Source organism: Rhipicephalus microplus, chromosome 1 (assembly GCF_043290135.1).
Source record: "Rhipicephalus microplus isolate Deutch F79 chromosome 1, USDA_Rmic, whole genome shotgun sequence".
Taxonomy (NCBI): Eukaryota; Metazoa; Arthropoda; class Arachnida; order Ixodida; family Ixodidae; genus Rhipicephalus; species Rhipicephalus microplus.
The window spans coordinates 243,474,202-243,497,485 of record NC_134700.1 but is presented as its reverse complement, the minus strand read 5'-3'; the positions used below and the strand labels follow the sequence as shown (position 1 = coordinate 243,497,485).

Genomic DNA, 23,284 nt, shown 5'->3' with positions numbered 1-23,284 from the left:
TTTTGGCATTGGTAGATTTATTGGTGGACTGTAGCAAAACAAAATGACAAGGAAGAATGGAAGGGGCCGATGTTGGCGCTGTCTGTACAAGGGATGGCTGCCGACCTCACTCTTTGTTGTTGCTGCTGCTCTCCAGGTCTGGAATTTCTGCACAGCACCAAAAGAAGCAGTTGTTACAACAGCCCCCCAATTCTGCCAAAGCAAAACTCCATAAATTCAGAATCTGGAGCATCACTATGATTATGGTGCATATTCTTATCAGCATGCAAACTGTACTATCCGCGTCCAATGAAACCCTAACAGCGGCAAGCCTTCGCGATGGTATAGTGCGCGCCGAACTGTCGAACAGAACAGGATGAACTGCCGAACAGAACAGGATGTGCGCGCCGTCCACTTATCACTACAACAGGCACAGATATATATATGCGTAGAACTGCCGAACAGGATGTGCTCGCCTGTCAACAGTGATAACTGGGTGGCACTCACTATACCGTTGCGAAGGCTCGCCGCAGTTCAGGTTTTATTTGACGCTGATAGTACATGCCCTTATAATATAAACAACGAATCAAGACCCAGTAACAGAGACAACACCAATCTGCCTATTCAGATGAAAACATGTATGCCGGCTCTACAGCGCATTATACAATATGAGTGTTGCTGCGAAGCCTCAGCTACAAAGTAAGTACGGCTTATTAGGTTTCCAGAAGTCACAGATGTCAAAACGTCATTGCAAACAGAAAAATACACTTAAAGAGGTTGTGAAACATTTTCAGAAAATCTTTAGTATGCATGTATTTGGAGTCCTGGCTGCCAATTCAATACTATTTATACCTCAATTATTCTTATCGTTGAGGTTCATTCAAATGAACAAGGATAAACTCAGGAAAGAAGACTGTAGGCACTGACGCCCGACAAGGTCTTAATTTCGATTTTCTTTCAACTCTACAGGAACCATCATATGTCAGCCAATCAAAGTATCTGTCATCGACAACACATGGTGACGCAGCAAGGCCTGCTTAGCCATAGTTGACAGAAATTCGGAGCAAATACTGTTTCGAATGTGGTGCTTCAAAAACGTGGCCACCGCACAAACTGTGCCGTTCATCAGAGGCAAATGCCAGCGAAGATGATTAACTAAATAGCGAATTTCGTAACCTAACTAGAATTGAATATGAATAATAATCAAATATTGCTTCAACAACTTTAGAACTGTAAGACAACCATTTTGAAAGTAGCTTGAGTCTACAACATTGTATTTGAAAAAAAAAAAAAAAAAATTACCAATTTCATATGTAACACACACACACACACACAAAAACAACATTAATAATGTTACTTTTAAGTGCCACTAAATTGAAAAAATGGTACCGTTTTATTCAGAAAAGTGAAAAGTTTTTTTTTTGGTGATTTGGCTTTTTTTCTCTTCTTTCACTAGCAAAACTTTTATTCAAATGATGGATCAGATGTCTGACGAATCAGTCATGTGACAAGATTCAGATCTCAACGCAGTCAGCATTTACACAAGGGAGAATTCACGCCTACAAGAGAAGATCTTGAAATTTCTCCGAGAGGATCCCAAATGTCAGTTGGGCCTCTGTTGGTTCTAAATCACTCCGTGCAGACCAAGGTGGGTCCATGAGAACGGATGCCGTATGTTGACGTAATATGCAATTCGCGGTGTTGATACTGTGCAGAAGCTACTAATATTTGCAGTTCCTTTGTGATGGGCACATTAAATATGCCACCTGTTACAATTAGGGCATCACAAATAATGCGCTGTGAAATGTGCAACAATGTCTGTCAAAAAAAATATAATTTCAAGGATTTTTCCAAGATTTGCAAAAATTCCAGCCTTCAAAACGAACTTGTCAAAGTTAAGCGTTTTCATAGACCACAAAGAATCCCGCGTGATTGATTCAAAGCGATAACATAAGAATGATGTCTTGGAGTGGCACATACCTTCGTCGTCACTGTCCCCTGTCTGCTCCTGAAAGGAGATAACAGGAAGAGTTACTTCGTAGCACTCAAAGTGTGCACCACAATTAGAAAATTCATTCTTAAAAAAAAAAAAAAAAACATGCACACAGTACGTGTTACGTTCGGTACAGTACTTCAAGTGTGCATTTACATGTGGGCTAATTATGCGGGCGTAATGCATGCTAGTTATCACATCGTGCCTCAAATTCGGCACCTTCATCGCTGAACCGCGTTTACACAGCAGGTCTTATAGACCCATACTGTCGATATCCTCATAAAGTGAGAGTGCAAGCATGATGCCATAAACGGGGGTGGGGGAAGAGCAAAACGAGGTGAGCAGTCTAACTTGCTTCACAGCGGTTAAAGCTAATCTAGCTGTCTCGCAGCTATGTCAGTGGGTGATGCTCGAGTGTTATGGAAGACATGAATAACCTCATCAGGCTTTTTACCGCCATGGCCGCGTAAATCTTTGATTATTATTTGTTTTTTTTTTGTTTTTTTTTGCGTGCTGCATAAGTTTGTTCATGACAGTACGTGTCTGCTACTGCCAGTATACAGATTAATAGAAAACTAGCATTGCTAAAACGCGGAACGTCGATTGTGTGCGTGGCTTCATTTCGCAGTGCATATAGATCATTAGGTAGTTTAAAGATATGACAGAATGAAGTTTACGTCGAAATATACCCTAGTATAGGTACGGCAGTGTCGCGGACATTGGAAATGTATTTCGAGTTAAGTCTGGCGTCGTCTATCGTCTGCTCCCAATAGTAAATGTGATTCAAACTTTTCTCCTTTGATTACGTTCACTTTTCGAAGGGCCTGTCCAGCTGGAAGATTCGTTTGAAGAGGTACATTGCGAAAGATGACAGCTGTGCATGTGCACTGAAGCAAGTGGCAGCACAGTGGAGAGAAGGAAAACCGACTGCTTGACCTATATTTCCAGTTTCAATTTTTCTGCACCAGATGATGCTGCCTGTCCAGAGTCGCAGCGCCACTGGTTGGGGAGCCTCCAGCCTAAAGTTGCAAGTTCTGCGTTTTTTGCTTTGTTTCCTACACACACTTTCCTTTCTTACAGTTTGTACAAATTTCTGTCTTGGAAAGCTGATGCTGATAAGGAAACAGATGGCCCAAAGCAGAACATAATCAGACCAACGCTCTAGGATGGTTTGCATAATCACTGCTCTCATAGCCAAAGTACGTCTGAAGAGCAGCATTCTCAAACCCACTGACATCTAAAAATCTCAGTCTTCCAATGTAATTCCAACTTCATAATGCAGAAATACTACCAAGCCTTTGAAAGCAAATACCGTGCACAAAACTAAATGAGTTCTGTCCAATCAGCATACACGAAAAAGACCTGAAAGACCTTTGCGAGAAATGACAGAAGTGCCACAATCGACGTACCATGTCGGGAGTGTCGTCATCACCCAGGCCACCCATGGAGCGCATCATCTCTTCAAAGTCACCCCCACCAGCACCTAACTCGTCACCAGAGTCATCTTCATCGACCCATTTGTTGAAGTCTACCTTGAGCCAGTGATGTTTGGCATCATCCTGGAGGAGCCGCTTCCAGAAGGGGCCTTCTTCAGCCTTGGCCAGCACAAACTCTGTGCCACGTGGCCGTACTACGTACCGGCTCTCTTCAGGCTGCAAGGGAACCACTATTGTTGCAACGACTATGGCAAATCACAATGCCTAGACAATCTAGATTGAGATTAGCCCTTTAATGCAGAGTGCTAAAAGATTCAATTTTAAACAGAATGGACCACAGGAATGTTTAAATGATATAAAAATGTTAAAAAAATTTCAATACTGTAATCTATAAGGAAGGACATCTGATGCCTACACTGTGACGCTACACTGGCAAAGTCTTTTCATGCTTCATGCATAAGTAAAAAAAAAAGTGCCCACCCCGTCGTGCAACCTTTTTATGGCAAAAAAAAAAAAAAAAAAAATTTTTGCTCACTTTGCAGAGCTTTTCTTCCCAAATAAAAGGTTACCATTATTTGATAAAATAAAGTAACTTTCTGATTGATAGCTTAAAGAGATACCACATGTGTGGCACCAGAGGTGGCAATGCAATGAAAGGAGAGACAGGAGGGGGAGACTATTTAGGTGAATGTAGCTGTCTTTGCATGCTTGTATTTCATGATTGTCCCTGGTGTCCTTTGCCTAGATTAGGGATGCAACAGCCGATTTAGAAGTTGGAGCAACCTTTCAGCAAAATGTTTCTTTTGTAGCACTAAAACCCAAATTTGGAGCAGGTTACAAAAAAAAAAAAAAACACATTCATTTGTTATCACTAAAAACTAAATTTGGAGCAGCATGAAAAAGAAGGCTTGCATTTAGAAAAAAAAACTATGTAGAAACATTCATCATCCCCTAAATCGTACAAAGTGAAAGAGTATGTTTAGCCACCCCACTCTGCAAACAAGGACAAAGCCCTCTAACATTTGCCACACCTGTCAAATCTTTTCGATAGGCCTTGAGGATTAAAATGTGGATTTGCCAAGATGCGACCTTGAGCTTCGGGAGATTAGTAAAACTGAGAAGTAGGACCGGCGAAAAAAATCTGCCGCAGTTTTATTACTTTTTTTTTTAGGGCTGCTGAAATATCATACAGTGCTCCAAATGATTGCCAGTAACTTTTCCAGAGGACAGCAATCGTATTACAGTACTTAGAATTATGTGGCATATTCACGCATGAGTAATTGAACCAGCTGTGCTGTGCCCCATGATTAGTGCTAAAGCCCCTTCGAATTAAAACTTTTCCGCAGGCCACCGGTGTATTGCAGCGAAGGTGGCTTAAGCGGCGTTCTGCGCAAGTTAATTCAAGGCCAAAAAATTACACCCCCTCCTGTATTTTTTACAATAGAGTTAGGTTTAGGGTAAAAATTCTTGGCTAACTGGCGAGGCATGTTTGGACTGATAACGTAACAAAGGCATGCGCCTGTTGGCGGCACCGTATATCTATTGCATGTGCCGTTGCTATGGCAATGAATTGCAATGTGGGCTTGTTGGTGATGCATATGAAAGAATTTTTCGTAGCGCGAGACGAAACCCGGAAACAGAAAGGAATAGAGTGACAGGACAGTGCTCCGTCCTGTCACTATCCCATCCCATATTTTTGCCTCGCGTTGCAAAAAATCCTTTCAGTTGCCATGGCAACACCGATGTTTACACGTAGTAACAGTGGTCTACGCTTCCAAATTTAGTTCCTAACATGACAGCTATATTTGCTGACTATGGCAACTCAGTTTTGTCGTTGCGTCGTTTTGCCAATTAATTTGCGCTGTGTTCAGTGGACCGATGGGTGCGCTGTGTCATTACGTCACTGGTTTCACGAGTTTGCTGGCCCAATGAGTAACAGTCTCCTCGATTAGGCTTCAGGTGGTTCTTGAAAGTGTTGTGCAAGTGCCCTACCATTCCCTCTAGTGTTAATGCAGCACGACACGAGCAATTTTGTTGCAGCGGTCAAATGTGCAACCACATCATTTACCTAGCACTACTTGCAAGAGACGAGAACTTGCAGAAACGCTAGTGCTTAAATACCGATGAACTTGTGCAGCACAACGTCAAATATTTCAGACACGTTTTTCAGATGTGGGACTTGATGGATGTTGCACGTTGCGGCAAAATTTGGGCACTGCCACGCAGTATGATGCTGATAAACAAGCTCTGTTCAACGGGGGTTGCTCAGCGCAGGATGGCACTGGTAAGCAACTTGGGCGCACAATCGGCACAGCTATTCTACTCTTGTTAGGGTGGTTACACGCAATGCACACAAAACCCACCACTCCTCACCTTGATAGGATGGAGAAACCTCAGCGTCACTTCATGTGGCTTGGAATCTGGTCCTCCCATCCCTTTGAAGTGTAAGGAGTCTGCTGTTAGGTTTATGGTTGGGTTTTTACAGTCCTCCAGGGCCACTTTGACATACACTACATTCTTGCGCTGTGCCCACAGTACAGGGGGAACAGGAAGACTGCACAGAAACAAACAGACTCAACTGCAACAAGCCACACAAGAGAGTGCTGGCAGCGATCGAAATTTCCAGCCGGAGCAGCAATTAACTGCACACAAGACTTAGACAATGAATATAACCCACATAAAATTATGTACCATTAAATTCATTAACATTTGCACTTATTGCACCACACAGTAATTTCACAAATCTTTTAAAACACTCAAGCTATTCGAATGCTTTTTCGCATGCAAATGCGAACATTGGTACAGTAAAGCTTTCTCCGAGTTGCTGCTGTTTCGAACAGATTAGATGGCAGTAGCCATCCCCATCGCTAATCATTTTGGCAGCGGACACTCTTGATAGATGGCAAGAATGAAATTATTTACGCGTATACAATGTGGCAGTACGATGTAGATTTGCCTGTGCTCATATCAGACAATGGTCCGAAAGTTGTTCACTGGGAAAGTTTTCTGTTGGAAACTGGCGATATCAGTCCCAACTATCACATGAGAAACAAGGCGATATAGGGGATGCACCATAGAGGTACATTTATGTGCGTGCTGTGCTGAAAAAACAACAAAAAAAAACTTGGGAGTTATGCGTTTGCCAGTGTGTTACCGACCGTGACTGCCCCTGAAGACAGGGGGGCAACATCCGGCAAACACTCTTATCGTGACATATCCAAGCGCAAAACAGTTGAGTCCCGTTTCGGAGAGTTGAATGCTAGTTCATAGATTGTTAGATCGTTGAGCTGCTACGATCCCGGCACAATGTTCCAAGATTCATGGTACTTCGATTTGGCTGCTAGTGGATCACATTGCAATATTGGAAAAGTTGACCATCTTAACGCATGTCGACGAAATGATTCAACGTTTCGGTGTCTTGGCTTGAAAGCGTCACACCGGCGTTTCAAGAGGCCCTGAGCGCCGGGTGTCGAAACAACGCGGCCCACACGCCAACGCTGCAAAGCGCACTCATCTGCGGCAAGTCCCCGCTGCAATTACAACACTAGTCAACGAATACGCATACATATTTTCCTTTTCTCGGCGACACGGCGAAGTTACAAAGCGCGAAAGCAAAGAGAACTAGGCCTAGTCGCATGGGCGGCTGAGCGCGAACCTTCTCGAACAGGTGGAGCCACAATATCCGCCAATAACTTTCACCGCGTCGCTCTTTTTCGCGACGCAAGAGCTGCAGCAGCCATGCTGGCAATAGCTTGGAATCGTAACCTATAAATAAGATTTTGTCCATTCATACTTACGCTGTGGTTGCGGCTTCGCCTGTCATTTTACACACTGGGCAATGCTGCGCTGCTGACTAACTGCCTCCCTCGCAGGTCTTGACTATGCAACAGCACCGCACAAAAATAAAAAAATTAAAATATTAAAGTACAACTATTATTATTGGAATTATACATGGTTAAATTTTTATTAATTTATTTGATAACTTTCAACAGTTTTATTGCAAATTTGTTTTAAAACAATCTTGTGCGGAGCTGTTTTAAGCAGACGCTCTCTTGTATTAAGTCACACTAGCACCTGCTCAGGTGAAAATGCTCTAGATTCAAATCTTATGACAACGCAGGCTCTTCAGGGAGTCATGACTTCCTTCAGGGATGCGTTCTGGGTGAGTTTGCTTTCGATAATATTGTTAGCTCACTTAATGGCGAAAGTCCTTGTGCGTGCGACACCGAAAGCGCAGTCGTCGGTTCGCTCAATTTAAATGCACCTGTTTTTTGTTGCGTATAGTTCTGTCGTGCTGTCTTTGAATTGACAGATCGCATGGATGTGCTTTTATCTGCCGGGCGAAAGTCAACCGCCGTGGCATCCTTCGAGTCGTCGCGGTCACATCGATGCTTACTCGCCTAATTTCCGGTTTCGTTGTCCAACCAGGGCGAACAACAAGCGCGTTTCGAGTCGCTGCGCTCGTGACCTCGTGGCTGTGCTCGCTCGCACCGGATGCTCCCAGCTTTTTCGACAGATGCGTGTGTGCCATCCGTGGCCGTCATCATGTCGACTACAACCGCATATTGCGCTGTAAATCCCATCTTTGGCGCTCGCTGGGGTTCTTCGCCGTTTTTTCTCTCATTTGCTGCAAGTTTCGGAGCAGACAAAACAAAATAACAAAATAAAAACCCGGTTGTGCCGTCTCTCTAGCGCCTCGTTTTTTATTTCGTTCTGAGCGTGCGTCGCCGGGACCGCGTCGATTCATTTCAGATTCTCTGGCGGCGGCGTTCGCGGCCGAGCTCGGTTGTTCCGCGCCAATGTCCGTGTTTTTCACGGATTCCGCGACGGCGCCATCTGCCGCCCGCGCGCGTGGCCGTTGCCCCCGGCCGCGATTTGGGGGGCTCGGTGCACTGCTGGCTGCTGTAAAGTTTCAGCTCACAACACCTACATGTTTCAGTCGCGCATGCACTAACGGGAAGAAATTCATCGATCGGCCAAACCGAGTTTCCTCATTCGAAAAGTTTTGGACAAATATTGCACCAGCTGAGAGCATAGGATGAGGGGGTCGACCACGGTGTATGGGTCGACCAAAGAGCGGGAAACGAACGTTTTTAGCGGAATGAAGGGGCGACCACTGAGACCTGCAGGCTTTCGAGAAACGCGAAGGCTCCACCATGTGACACAGGCCAAATATAGTGATCCCAAGAGTTTAGCACAGATTTAAGGAGCAGGATGCGCAGAGGCACGAGCTTCACATAAATTATTAATTCACACCGAATCACACTGATCTATACATTAAAAAAAAAAAAAAGCAGTACTAGGCATGTGCAAATACAAGTGCGTCGAAAAAGAGAATAGTTGTTTTATTGTCAAAGATACGGCCTAGTGTCATATTGAACTAGTCTAGGGTTAATTGCCACATTCAATGATCAACCTTGTAGGAAGTTGTCACAGTCTGTATGGACGATAGAACAATAACCGATGCTTGCTACATTGTCTGTGGCTACTGTCTCTACGTTTGTTGACATTGCTGCTGTGTACCCTGAGCCTGTCACTAGTTAGGATTTTACCACGTTTGCGACATGATCTTTGCACAGCACACTTGTTCTGTGATTTTTATTGCAGCCAAGAGTCTTTTTAGCAAGTAATGAGTTGCTGCATTTGTATAGTTTAGCCAACCTGTTTGAGGCTGTGTATGCAGCGCCAATGTCTCCCCAAGCACCCACATTTTTTATGTTGTCGGATATCCCACATAGATAATATGGCATATAGCAGCAAACTTCTTTCTGCCTAGTGAATGGAAGGTGGTTTTCGGAGCAGGGCTTCTGCAACTGGTACAAGCAAATCGGGATATTCAGCATGTGTGAGGCAGAGGAGATTCATCTTCAAATGGGAACAGGATGTCTTTAGGGGCTTATCGAGCTATGCACCTTTCTACCTGTTTTGAGTGCGTGTAACTGAAGGGCAACAATGGCCTGCTTCTACTTCATTTGCAAGACCACCATGCATCACTTTCATGGAAATGAAGTTGTAAATAGGGGTAAAATTGTCACTTGTAAGATCCTAAGTAAGCACAAGTGGCAGTAATTAAGTCATCGCATACCAGTGTTAGTTTGTGGCTTTGTATTCAAAAGAACCTTTGTCACATTTGATGAAAAGCTGCTAGTTGTCCATGCATCTAATGGTTTATGATTTCATTTCCATGAAAACCGCATGTGCTCGTCTTACAAACTCAAGGGAAGTTGGAGGAATGCTCTCCAACTTCATGTAGTCATACCTGACAGTTCCGCACTCTGGTAACTTGGGTTATTCTTTACATCAAACTACTTTCGAGTGATACAATGCCTTAACGTCGGTGCATAAGAACATATATGGCTACATAACACAACAATAGCTGGAGCACTTGATATATTGATAACGGGACAGTACAAAACACAACGTTAGATGTGGAACACTCCAAGACGTTGGCTTTGCCTAAGAAGGGGGGCTTTGCAACATGCATCTGAAAGAGTGAGCACTGTGATTAATGGTCAATGAGCAGAGCGAGTTGAAACTACCTCGTGCCATCGTGTGCTTTCTCTTGCGATTCCTTGTCGCCGTGTGCTTCTCTGCTCCCTTTGGTTATACAATGGCTGCTGTAAAATGGGAGAACCTGGCTGTTTTCCACAAGGCCGGCGACAATCAATATACTGCATAGTGGAGCGTAGAGGAACATTTCACATCGTTGCTGTGTAGCATATTTCAAAAAGCACACCGTGTACGATACTGAAAAACAAGGTCAGCACTAGGGTGCATGCAGACTAGAGGTTTTCTGCACCTGAAAAGTATGCACAGCTTTGTGTGAAGATGTTGAGGCACTGTTTACATTGATGCCATATAACATGAAGTTTCATACTAAAATACTTGGAGGGTAATCTGGCACTAGAGTCTATTCGGGCTCCTTCTGTGATGCTTGTACCACCATGAGAATGACGGCCCATTGATGGGAAGTACAGGCTGTGGATGGCTTTCATTCTTGAGATTCACGACGCTTGTTTGCTTAGTGTTATTTCTTAAAAAACTTCCTGCCTTTCTACGTAAAACTTATTGCCAACAGTTTCTGTGACCGTGAGATGGAAGTGACAATGGGACAAATTCAACTACTAGAGTATGCAATGCTTTGCCATCGTGTTCCTGGTATGGCATCAGGATAGAATGAATTATTTCTTTACAACACTTGAAAAGAAGCACGGTTTTTCAAAGTTTAAGGTGCAAATACGACACAAACAAACATGAGTACAGATACACACGGGCACTCCGTGTGTGTGTACTTATCTCCGTCTGTGTCTTATTCGCACCACAAACTTCAAATATGTTGAACCAACAAGCACAAAGGACAGTCTGCCATTCAAGCCACTTGTTTGTTTCCTTGAAAGTGCGCATTATCTATTTAGGGAAATAACCGTACTGTTCTGAGTTTGAAACACTTAACGCTTTGTCTGATGCGATGTCAGACATGTCTGTCCAAGTGGTCTGCTCTCAGCGCATCTCTCATGTTGTGAAGCAAAGTCATAGGAGCGTGATGGTGCGTCTACTTAGCTTGGCCATCATTTTGCAGTCTGTCTGAACCACTTTTAGCAAGATGTAAGAAGATGTGAACTCTATGCGATATCTTGAACTGACATGGAATGCTACACCTATGCACAGCGGCGAGTGCACGACGTTTCAGTAAAACTGTCAAACACAACCTGTAAAGCTGCAACGTCGCAGCAAACCAAGAGACCTAGCAGTCTTCAGCCTCTTTGAACAACAAAGGCACTGCCTGTGGGCTTTGCATCGCCCCCCCTCTACCCTAGCTGTACAAAAAAGGAAACTGAAACTGTTAAAAAAGATCCGTAGATATTTCACTAGCTAATGCTATCCAATCCGAAGCCTGTACTTCTCATCATTTCCATGGTGGTACAATGATTTGATCGCAGCAGCTGTTACCTCTCTAGATTATGGTACGTAATTATGCCATATACAAACAACAGGAAAATCAGGATTAAAAAAAAAAACACAGCACATTCGAGTGAAACCGTCTTTGCATTATCACGAAGCAAAGTCTTGAACTGAAATTTGCATAAAGAATAAGGTAAGTTCAATAAAAGCTATATATTGAAAATTATATTACATACTGAACTGAATGCTGCTTTTTTTTTTTCTCATTTGTGATAAGCAAATTTGACTGTAACACCCTGCATTGCCTTGTTGGCAAGGTTGTCTTCTGTAGGAAATTTCGCCTGTCATGCTTTAAAGGTCTTGTACTGCCTACAAAGGTCCATGATATTTAAATATCAGCAAGCTATGCCCTGGTTTCAGCTGATAAATATATCACAAACAACATTTGCAGACACCCATCCACAGCTCTTGAACCAGCATGTAGTATCTTGCAGCCCCATGGGCTTTTCCTGTACGGTACATTAGCTTTTTTGGGATACGGGTCGGTGAAGGACAGATCCCAATATAAGATTTAACGATCATACATTAACGTGATAGCAACAACTGGTAAAGGGTGTTGATTCTGTGCTCAAACGGTTAGAGAAACAATCATCCTAGTGAGCCTGGCAGCTTGGGTCTTATAGCTACCCGTGATGACGTCAGCGTCCGGTGAAAGAGTGGTGGTGCTGTCTGTTATAGGACGTGCGTTGCAGCATACGGCCAAGTCACGCTGGCTGCGCCGGTTTGTGTGCAGTATGTCGCCACATCACCCTTCTGCGGAGTGGAGAACTCTCAGGGCTTGTAGAAGTCTGGGAGATGTAACAGACGCCCAGAGCTCGCCGTGAACATAGCGGGCTAGTACGTGACGGCTGTGGAAGGAGTGGCCAAAGGGTGCTGGACTTTCTTCTGGAGGTCGAGGTTGCGAGTGGCGCCGAGGACAGATAAACTGAACACCCAAGGATGGAAACTTCGCAAGCTGTGACGTAGTAGGAGCCTGGGTCATGGAAAGCAGCGTAGCTGGAACTTTGGTCGCGGACTGGGGCAAGGGCATCTGCTGCCGTAGTCATCACCAGTGGAATCCTTTTTTCGAGAAGCAATCGGAACCACTGTAGACATCCGGGCAGAAATGGTTTCCACAGTTTGAGTAATGGTGGTCTCTGTGAACCGCAAGAAAGAGGCATCCGTGGTCACCGGAAGCGAAGCAGGAGAAGCGGCTTCGGGTGTAGAGGGAGTTGAAGTCTGTGCACGAGGCTCAACGGGAACTGTTGAAGGGGCACTGGTAGAAGTCGTGGCTGCGTTTTACTGCTCGTGGCTGCGTTTTACTGCTATGTCTACTGTGATGGCGTACCTTTCCTGCTGCTAGATGATGTTGCGCAGGCAGAAAGCAGCCTTCATCTGGGGGAGCCAGGTGGCTGGGTTTCCTGGCCAGAATTTGGGAAGCTCTGGTGGTATGAGGATGCAAGGCGCCGTGGCCGTAGGAGTGATGGTGCTCGCTAGAACAGAGCTTTGGTGGGTGTGGACCGTGCGCGACTGTTGTTGGGCTTGAAGTAGTTGTACTTGTTGGCGAAGAACGGCGAGGGCTTCTTGCTCGGCTATGGCGATGCGGTTAGTTCGATTTCCGAGTCACCAGATATGGGATGCAGGTCGGTGAAGGACTGATCTCAACATAATATGTAACGATAGTTTATTAACGTGATAGCAACAGCAGGGCAAGCGTGCCAATGCTGTGCTCAACCGGTTAGAGAAACAATCATCCTAGTGAGCCTGGCAGCTTGGGTCTTATAGCCACCCGTGGTGACGTTAGCCTCCGGTGGAATAGTGGTGGCGCTGTCCATTATCGGATGCGCGTTGCAGCATGCGGCTGGCTGCGCCGGTTTGTACTTAATGTGTTGCCACGCTTCTCTCCATGAGATGTTCTCGTATGTCTGAAGACATTTGGAGGTGAAGATAACTCCCACATCCACAAGACTTATTCGACAAGGGACTTTGAGAATTGGAAGGCTGATGGGTGGGACACGGATCGGGTTCCGCAGGTTCCCAATCCATTCAGCAGGAAGGAGAAACATCCACAAACTCCAACTGTGTGGTGCAGTTACCACGTGAGTGTCGATTATTCTAGCTGGTGATTAAGTGCAGTCTTTGCCCCAGCTGAGGGTATGGTGCTCGAAACCCAATGGATATTAATTGTACAGTGTGCACAGATGAGCACTTGGCATATAACAAATCTTATGTTCACTTGCTCTAGACAACGTTGTGTGGCTGCAGATTTTGCAACAAGAGGTGATGCTTGCTGTGGTGTAAGTGTATGAGCCAATAGTACACTGATGAACAGAAAATGGTGAAGACATGCACTCCTATACTTTTGCATTTTAATATGTCCACAGTGCGCTACTATAGTGATCGAGAGCACCAAAGGTTCTACCGTGACGCCACAGAGCATATGACCAGTGTATTTTTTTTTTGTAGAGCCAGTGTACTACATAATAGGTCCACTCATGTCTGTGGTCCTCCCACATCAGGAGCCATGCTGCTGTCAGCCATGGAATGAAGTATTTCAATAAGTTGCATGAGTGTGATTAGACTGTCCTCCAGATGCCGGCTTGGTTCCATTTTGCAACTTCCTGAGGACTCCATCGTGTTCTGCCATTCAGCTCTTCAAAAATTTGGGCAAAGCAGTCGGTAAGAGATGTTTGTTAGTGAACACACTCACTGCCTCTCTTGCACTGGAGCCTGCTGCACGGGGAAAACTCACGAGCTGCGTCACTGAAGCACGAACGCTGTCGATCCATTCAGTCATGTGGCCAGCTGTCAAATGTTGCTCCCCTAACCTTGGCACAGCTTTGCTTTCAGCTAATACAAATTTCACATTGATGCAGTACATCTCTTTAAGCTGCTTATGAAGGTTGAAAACTGTAGAGGAGTTTTAGTGAGGACTTTTATACTTCTTGACTGTTGAATTGATATCGGTAATCATTTCTCCATTTTACTCCCAGTTTCTTTGTACGTGGATGCGTTGTTTCATGACAACACTCATTCGTTGCAATATCTGGTAGTAAAACTGAGTTGTCTATATATGTCAGCCCATGGATCTCCTGCTGTTACAGACGTAATGTAAATGATGCTCTCTATATAGTTCTCCCTTATCTTTCTGTACTAAAGAGTGAATGACAATATATATAGGTTTCTTTCTTGTCGAGTGGTACTGCTTTTAGACAAGAAAAGAATATTTTCAAATAATCTACAATTCATCATTTCATTATGTCAACAACAATACAACTGTACAAACACAGCTTTTCTTGTGTTTTCTTTACAATTGAAGGTTGAAATTTTTTGCTTCAAAAAGTTTGTGCATTGCTACTATATGAGTGTGTTATTGATGCACTCTAATGTTACCCTCAACCCTGCAGTAGTTCCAGCAGTGCGTAAAAATAAATAACAATATACTAGTTTCCTGGCCCGGCTTGGCCTACTTTCATGAATGTCGATATATGCCCCCCCGACGCCCTGTGTCGTAGTCCAGAGAACAGCCAGGCTGCATTAATCCAGAAATTCACACCTTTACTCAGCAGCGTTCCCTCTTTCCTGGCTAAGTTGATGTCTCTTTTGAAAGCATTGTCAGTTTTCAATCTGTGCAGCTAGTTTGGAAGCATTCTAGAATGATGGTGCAAGTTAATCGCAGCCATATTTTACCAAGTGAGTAAGGCAAGTGAGTGGCACGCGCTTGCGTTTGTTTTTGGTGCAAAGTGTGAAACAATAATAATAAAAAAAGGACAGGGTAGAGGAGTTCTCACTACCGATTGTTTTTTCATGAAGTAACCTTTCAAGCACGTGCAGTGGTGTGCAAATCAAACATGCCATTGGACAGCTTCTATAATTACATGTTTGATGTCTGGTTTACTTCAGTTCTGACCTCTGATCTTTAACATGTTCACTACATCGTGGGGCATGGCCTGTACTTCTTGTGTACCGCCACAGTGTTACAAGTATGTATGCGTCTGCTTGCTGATGCGGCAGTCTCGTCACACTTCAACGCAGAGGTACGCTTTTTGTTGCAAGAGGTTATAAATTGCTACAAGACTACTTTTACCGGTGCCAGATGGCGGCACCCACCAGTGACTCTTGATGCACGAAAGTCTTCATGCTTTGTATGGTGTGACCCACAATCGAAAACTCTGTCATGTGGTCCTAGCTTAGGTTTGAAAATTCTACTCATGTGTGTGTGTGTGTGTGTGTGTTTATTGTATTGGATATAGTGCAGTGATCTCTCTCTCTCTGTTTTTAAGAAGGAGATTGGCAGCCTATCTGTCTATTGTGTTGCTCGCCACCATTTTTCCATGGTTTTTTAAATATACTTCACTCGAACTTATAAATGCGTTCTTTCCGCCGCTCCCTGAGATTTTGGCTCACCTAATAGATCATCATGCCTTATACAGATACAAAATAAAGTGTGATGCAGAGGGAACAAATGCATGTTTTATGGGGCCTGTCGCTTCAGATTTCAGAATAAGTTTATGCGAACAAGCCGAAAAATAGTTCTGTATTTTTGAAATAAACACACTAAACATTAGCCGTAGAGGTAGCAGTGCCATCTCATTGAAGTGAACGAAACATTCACAGGAATGTGACTGATGAAGGATGGTGCACCTGGAAAGTACAAAAATAGCCCACTGCTCGCTCAATCCACACATATAGAAGGAGACCTCAAGAAAGAGTGCCCCAGTGAACATGTAAATAAATAGTTGGTAGTTTGCTTTTTTTTTAATTCAAATTTTACACCCAGCATCAGGAACAACCTGTTTAGCGAGCATAGACACCAACTAGGCAAGGAACTGGTATAGTAAGACATGCTTGAAAAATATTTAGTGCTTGTTGGCACAGTGAAAGGTGCAGCTTTTTTTTTTTTTTTCAGAAGTTTGTTGGGTTCGCTGATGCCCTCTTTTTTGTAGAGGATGCATTAAGTGTTTCAAGCTGTGTCACATTAACTGCTTGTTATATTGTGGCCACATTTAAATTGGTCCGATTACATACCTGCAGGGACCTACAGGTTTTGAGGAGTTGCGTCGTCTGTTGAAGCAGGGAGCCGATTTCTCTAAGGAAGTGGTCAGCATTCTGCAGGATCGGTGAGAAAAGACTGCTTTCATTCCTATTCATTGGGAGTAAAACCATATGTCTGTAGAGAAGCTCTGTTTACCTTCAAACACTTTCGTCAGTTGTATTCAAAATTGCACTCTGAGGAAGCATTCCCTGCTATGACAGAAAGAATGTAGAATTTTACAGGTAAATTTGTAGGGATTGATGCACCTCAATGTGAATTAACAAATAGGTAACTACTACTTTGGTTCAGAAATGCTACATTCTCTGTCTACAGCTAGCTCTCTTGACTTCAAAGGTCAAGCTTTTATTTGTGACTTTTGTGCTTTGACGAGTGAGTCTTTGTCTGAAAATGAAATGATTTAATCCTGATATTGTAAGGTACTGCATAAGTATTGCTAGTGTGCATAATTCTGATCACTTCAGGACATCTGTTCAGTATTATAAGAAACTGCAGGTGCCACACTGATGTAGATCGGATGCCATAATATCACGTTTGCTCGAATTTATCAATGTTCAGAGCATGCAATCATTAATTGGAGCCACCATAACGTATGACAAATGTGAGGTGATGCATCAACAAGGCTGCTAACATATATTGCCTCGCAAAAGTTCATATCACACTCACTTCACAGTTCAGCATGTGCACTCAAAAACAGATGATAGATTGAATCGGAGATTATTGGAAGGACGCCTTTGTCCTTCAGTGGACTGGGAGCGTTTGCCTGTGCTCTAGATGATACCTCCGCACGTTCAATTTGTGGCCATGCTTGTACGACTTCTTCTATGGTGAGCCAGGTTCCTGTCATAGACACGAGAAGTGGTTTGGTTCCAGGTCGGAGTTGGAAGCTGGGCATGCGAAGAGTTTGGCCAAGCTGTCTCAGCGCCTCGCCCGAGCAGCGAGGGATGCTATTGGGTATGTCCACTCTTAGCGTGGCCACCTATATATAAGAGCTCACGAGTGTGCTTCATTGATTTCAGCACAAGTGCGGCAGCTTGGCAAGAAGTGGCCACACAGTTGGAACGAGAAGCCCAGCTTCACAGGTACACTTCTATCTTACCTTCATTGAACATAAACACTAGCAGTGCACTTCTTACCCTAAACATTATGTTCAGCAACATGCTTGCAGAATGTTCTGCAGTTAGTATCCTCTGTCCATCAACTGTAGGGGGTGTGTGACTATTTGAAAATTTGACTGACCAAGTGAATAGCGCATATTTTAAATGAGAAATATTTTTCAAGTGATCAGCACTAAAGAAAACGCAATGGAGTGAAATGTTGAAACAGCAAGGTTTTTGTTTTGTTTTAAGCATTGAATTACCAAGATGCATGCAGCTCGTACTTTTATGGGACAGGACTATATTGATCCCCGGATGAAGGTGCTCTTGAATAAAACTCCTGTGTTGTAGAAATGAGTTTCGCCAACCCCTTATCAATGTTGATTTGTGAAAATTGTTTAATTTCTGTCTCAGTTTTTCTTAAAAACTGGTTTAGCTCTTTACGTTTAGCCCTTTAGCCACTGCTCTATTTGACCATACACTTCCAAAATATCTCGAAAGGTCTTGTTCCTTACGCAGCTTTCAACACGTCTCCCCCACCACGTCTTGTACATGCACTGTACTAGTTGTTAAACACAAGTTCAAGCTTGCTTGTAATATCTTTTGTTGGTTAAAAGTAATCGTGATCTTCTTCCATTAAAGGGCATGAATATTTGTTTCACATTAAATGTTGTATATTTATAAAGCTGTATTGAAAACCAGCTGCCTTGCTGTAAGAAAACAACTGGCATAGTATTAGATTGCTGTATTATTGAGCGCTTTCAGTGAAGAAAGGCAGCCAATGTTGCAGGGTTTTATCGCGAGGCCTGTCAGAGGGAGTGTGTGCGCCTCTTCGAGCCTCTTGCGAGGCTCAAGCAGGGCGACGCAAGAATCTCGAGGCTGCTGTAGAACGGCGTGCACGGGCCGTGCGGGAACGCCGAGCCCTGCAGGAACGGACCAAACGCCATGCCCACCAGTGCGCCCGTGCCAATGAGCAGGCCCAAGGGCGGGTACTCGAGCCCCGCTCCTCCGATCGAGACCAGCACAAGGTGTGTGAACAGTACGAGTTTGTTTGGCCTGGAACACTGCTCACATACGGGGCTGAGTTTGGAGGCTAGCAACCACGTGGTAAAATGACTGGAGTAACATTATGAGTTTGGGTTAGGCAGGTGCAGCTGATACATATGAAAGGAAACAAGTGGATCTGGGCCTACCATGTCATGCGTACGTTCACTGTAGAGCTCAAGCAACAGAGTGGACATAAAGTAAATAGGTTGTGAGTTGTGATGATTATGCACACAAGGAAACAGGGCAACTGCAGCATGCCTGCATCACTCATGCCCTGTAGCACAGCATTTGTCAACAACTAAATAGCAAGAGTCCATAGTACTGGTTTTTTAGCGCAAAACAACATGAGGCAGATGACAGGACAAAAAACTCCTTTGTCTTGTGTTGTTATTTTATGCTAAAAAAGTGCAGTGTATTCACATCAACCAGCCTGCCAATGCATTGTGCAGAAGTAAGAAGAGGCAAGTAGTTTTTTATTTTTACATAATTCATCACAGGATATCATAGACCATGCATAGCAGAAAGTATTCAGCAAACACTGATGTTGGTGCCATTAGTGTGATGAATGTGTGGGTTTCATGTTGGCACCATTAGTGTAACAAATGTGTGGGTTTCACATTGCATGTATTTCCTGTCAGTACAGTAGACACTGAATAAATGAAACCTGAAAGGACTGGGGATATACGTTTCGTTTAACAGGTGTTCCGGTTACCGAGAGATAAAAAGGGGTGCAGAATATAAGTATAGAATCAATCGTATTAAAGGCAGTTGTTTCATTTAAGCAGGAATTCCATTTAACGAATTTCCGTTTACTAAGAGTCTAATGTATACTATGCATAAGAAGCTTTGAAAGCACCAGAAGTGTGTTCAATTAACCCTTTTGCTGTCGCTCACTTATTAGGACCTTCCTGTGTCTCCCCCCCCCCCCCCCCCTGCAGAGTCTGGGATGATCATGTATAATTAATTCACATCTGTTTGGAAGTATTCTTTGATTGTGTCTGGTAATTATATGTGCAGTTTTGTCAGCATTGATCATTAGTTGGTTTTTTAAGGCATTGTGCAACAATTTGCTGAAGCTCACTGTTTAGTTTAGTGATTAGGCTGGGTAAAGATTCATCATAAATGGAGGCGGTACTGCCATCTGCATACAAGACACACTGCACTGAGTGATATTGTGATGCTAAATTTTTAATATATATAAAAAAAAATGTAAGTGACCTAATCTGCCTTGTATGAAAACCGAATGGACAGGAATTTCACTAATTAAATTTCTTTATATGAGCTTTTAACCACTTACAAAATAATTTTTCAGCAATTTCGCTTAGTGATGAAAGAATACAAATACTAGGACAATAAGTAGACACTTCATGTATATCAGCTTTCTTTAATACTGGAATAATTTTAGCCTTTCTTTTTAGTGAATTCAAATTCTCGTTGTGGACATGCGATCAGTTATAATACTAAGTGTCTTGGAAATGAAAGGTGCAACAAGCTTTAAATTGAGACCTAGCATCATTTCATAACCATTTAAATTGATATGCATTAAATGGGTGACTGTATTTTTCGGTAGTCATAATCAATGTGTTTACCTTTATTAGGGCCATTATGTTGTGTTGAATCTATATATAGCTCAGTTTTAAGTTTTCATTCCCCCTCGCCTCCATATGCCTCTTTTTACCCCCTGCTCTAAGGAGGGCCTACAGGGTATGCTAAATAAATAAATAATAAATAAATGAATAGAAAATGCCCAGCTCCCCTTCTTCCATTGACAAGTATAGTTGTGAGACTTTGCACCAAGGTAAACAATGGTGACCATACTCGTCATCAACGAAAATTGGTCTCACATGGAACCAGTGGTGGCCAAACTTGGATAGGTGTGTTTATTGGTGCTATATTGCCACACTTGTCCATGTTGCACTATTTCTGTCTCAGCTTTTGTTTTATTCCTACTTTTCATTGTATTGCCATATGGTGAAACCACCTTTGGTTTTGTCTTTTTAAAAGTAATTTGTGGAGTAAAGGAACCGCATTGAAGTGAAAGACGTACCATTTTATTAAAAAAATAAAAAGCTATAAAAGTTTAGTGAAAAAGAAAATGTCTCTGTAAATTTGGTACAGTTTCTTTTTTCCGGTAGTGAGAGTGTTAGAGTATGGCTGTTCATGTGTTTGCATGTGTACATCTATATAGGAGTATATGCACACAAGACACTAGAACTTCTGAGGAAGTTTTGGTCTTCCTGGCTCAGTAAATGTGACATTGATGTAGCACCACTTGGGACAACACCCAAGGTATTGATCGTGGCTAGGCTGATGAGTATCTTTTTCCCTTGTCAGCTGGAGAGCAAGCGGCGCAAGGCTGAGAATGCGCTGAGCAAGGCAGAAGGCGAATACTATGCAGCCTGCATGTCGGCCGAGCAGGCCCGCCAGGAGTGGGAGACCTTGCTCTTCCAGACAGCGGGCTGGCTGCAGGCTCTGGAAGAAGAGCGCCTGCAGGCACTGCACACCGCATTGTCCCGTTATGCACAGCACCTGATGCACATGGCCCCACAGACCGTACAGGTAAAGGCTGCTTTCAAAGACTGTCACTGTGATTGCTTGAAGGTGCATGGAGCTTGCACGCGCTCTACGTGCCCTACGGACAACACACTTTCTAAAACAGGGAGAAAGAGAGATAAAGCAATGTGTGATGCATGATTCCCCCCTCCCCCTCAGTTTCCTATTACAGTAAAAGGTGATATTTATAAGCTCACAATACGGATTTAAGAGGACTGGGATAAATATCCGAATACTGAAATATAGAAATGTAAAAACTGCAGTCTTTGTCATCTTGCGACTTCGTACACTGCGCAACAATGGTGCCACACTGCCATGTTTAATAAGCAAAAAAGTGCTCTGCACTCCTCCTGTTATAACGTACCACCACCACCATGCATTGCGTATTATGTACCACCATCATCGCCATGTGTGTGACTATAGTTCTTTCACAGGTAAAATGACTGGCAGCTGATAACTCGTTCATTGCAACTCAGCAAACGAGTTTTATGTCGGCGTGCCAACTGTGGCTGAAAGCTCTTCATTTTAAGTTTCTGTCATTGTAATGTATTGTTACACCGCACACTCATTGCATAATGTAAAAAGCCCTGCACGATTAAAATTGAGCTGCTGAGTGCTGGTTCCTCAACTGGACAGCACCGTTCGATGAAGATATTGATGCGGACAGCACTGCCACTTTGGTTGTCTGTGAGCACCATTTTAGCTCCTTTGTGTCACACATTTGTGGTCCTTTGCACACAGTACATTCTGAGGATCAATCAAATTACGTGGGTTGCGATCAAGTATGACCGATTTAACGAGAGTTTGATGCTATTCAGCATTACATATGCTGGCCAAGAAATTATCTGATTTTCCAAATTAATGGGCTTTCACTCTATGAAACACTCCCAATAATTCTTGTGTGGCCATCTGTAAAAGCTCTTGTCAGGAGCTTTTGCAGTTACCCAGCATACAGTACAAATGGCCAGGCAGTCAAAAAGGTGGAAAGGAAGAACAATGTACATGGACAGCACGTTGCGAAACGTTTTGTTTGCTTGTTCTACTGTACCATCAGTTTGTGGATGGTATGGTGTGGAGTGGCAGAAGATAGATAAACATAGACAAAAGGTTTTTTTTGACTACATTCCCTGTACATTGCAGACCATGGTCGTGGTACGATACAAAGAGGTCCATGTCTGCTGCCGACTCACAATGGGTCATGTTATCTATGCAAACGATAACCCAATAATTGACCTTTGTGGATTCTGGGAAAAAGCCCAGAAGATGTGTTCCAACTCGTTCTAAGGGAGTGCTAAGCGGCAAAACTGGTTGAATGCAACCAGACAGCTCGTCAAGCAGGTCACTTGTAAGGCTGAGATTGGGTGCAGCTGTCATCGTACCGTTTGGTATCTTTGTACAACTGTGGTCTGTAAAAGTAGTGCAGTGGACTGCTCCTGTGCACCCAAAATGGCAGGAAGTTCGTTCATCATGCATGGCACATAATACAGGACGGACTGCAATGGCTCTTGGCAACAACCAAAAGCTGGTGTGCATGCAAGCGACATTGCTGGTGTGCATGCAAAATACACTGTCATGCAAGCGAATACGACTGTCTGCAGTCGCATGGCAGCAGAAAGCAGCTGTAAGCTCTTGTCCTTGTGGTACTCCATATGAAGACATTCATATTCCAAAAAATATTCAAAAGACACAAAAACAATGTTTAGATCAACATTGTCAGCATTGCATCGATTTGTTTAAAGGGGCATGCGAGAGAGACGGTCAGCATTAACCCTTTACTGGTAAGTATTGCAAATTCGCAACATACCGACAAACGCTGACCACACATGTCTTGAAACACGTGATGAGCTGTCACGTATTGGCAGCGAATGTACCTTTTAGCATGAGACACCTAGCGCCATCTCATGTAAGGTATTCTAAGTTGAAAACCAATGTACTTTAGCTGATGGCGGAGTGCGCAAAGCACGTGCAGCAGCTCTCACTTCGCTTTTTTTTTTGTCTGAGTCGGCAAAGTTCAATCATCTATAAAATTATTTCTGTGTGCACACATCCAAGAGGTTGCACACAACACGTTACATTATTCTGAACTACGTTTTTTGTTGCACGATCCTCGCTTTTGTGGTATGTCGCAAATTCATGATATCCGGCATTTTAAGCAGTAAGTGATGATTGCCGATATGACAAGTTC

The 23,284-nt window shown here is 43.5% G+C and overlaps 2 protein-coding genes across 4 annotated transcripts in view; one reads left to right on the top strand and one right to left on the bottom strand.

Moving 5' to 3' along the window:
* On the bottom strand, positions 1–7,341 carry p23 (cytosolic prostaglandin E synthase). 2 transcript variants are annotated; one of them, XM_037434123.2, is made up of 5 exons: positions 7,206–7,341; positions 5,782–5,962; positions 3,382–3,624; positions 1,960–1,987; positions 1–147 (listed from the first exon to the last, which is right to left on the bottom strand). In XM_037434123.2, exons 1-5 carry the CDS (start codon positions 7,229–7,231, stop codon positions 107–109), a joined length of 519 nt encoding a protein of 172 aa, XP_037290020.2. In that variant the 5' UTR covers positions 7,232–7,341; the 3' UTR covers positions 1–106. The 2 variants fall into 2 exon arrangements, with proteins under 2 accessions (XP_037290020.2, XP_075747952.1); XM_075891837.1 differs by lacking the exon at positions 7,206–7,341 and adding an exon at positions 6,567–6,977.
* A 106-nt stretch (positions 7,342–7,447) lies between these two features.
* Nost (Nostrin) overlaps positions 7,448–23,284 on the top strand; it is a 28,784-nt gene continuing 12,947 nt past the window's right edge. The window contains exons 1-7 of one of the 2 annotated variants that reach the window (XM_075891812.1): positions 7,456–7,570; positions 15,253–15,386; positions 16,384–16,469; positions 17,276–17,356; positions 17,422–17,484; positions 18,290–18,527; positions 20,881–21,105. In XM_075891812.1, the coding sequence (XP_075747927.1) occupies positions 15,339–15,386; positions 16,384–16,469; positions 17,276–17,356; positions 17,422–17,484; positions 18,290–18,527; positions 20,881–21,105 (741 nt within the window). In that variant the 5' untranslated portion in view covers positions 7,456–7,570; positions 15,253–15,338. Of the gene's footprint in view, positions 7,571–15,252; positions 15,387–16,383; positions 16,470–17,275; positions 17,357–17,421; positions 17,485–18,289; positions 18,528–20,880; positions 21,106–23,284 lie in introns of both variants that reach the window. The other variant, XM_037434115.2, reaches the window with a different exon arrangement.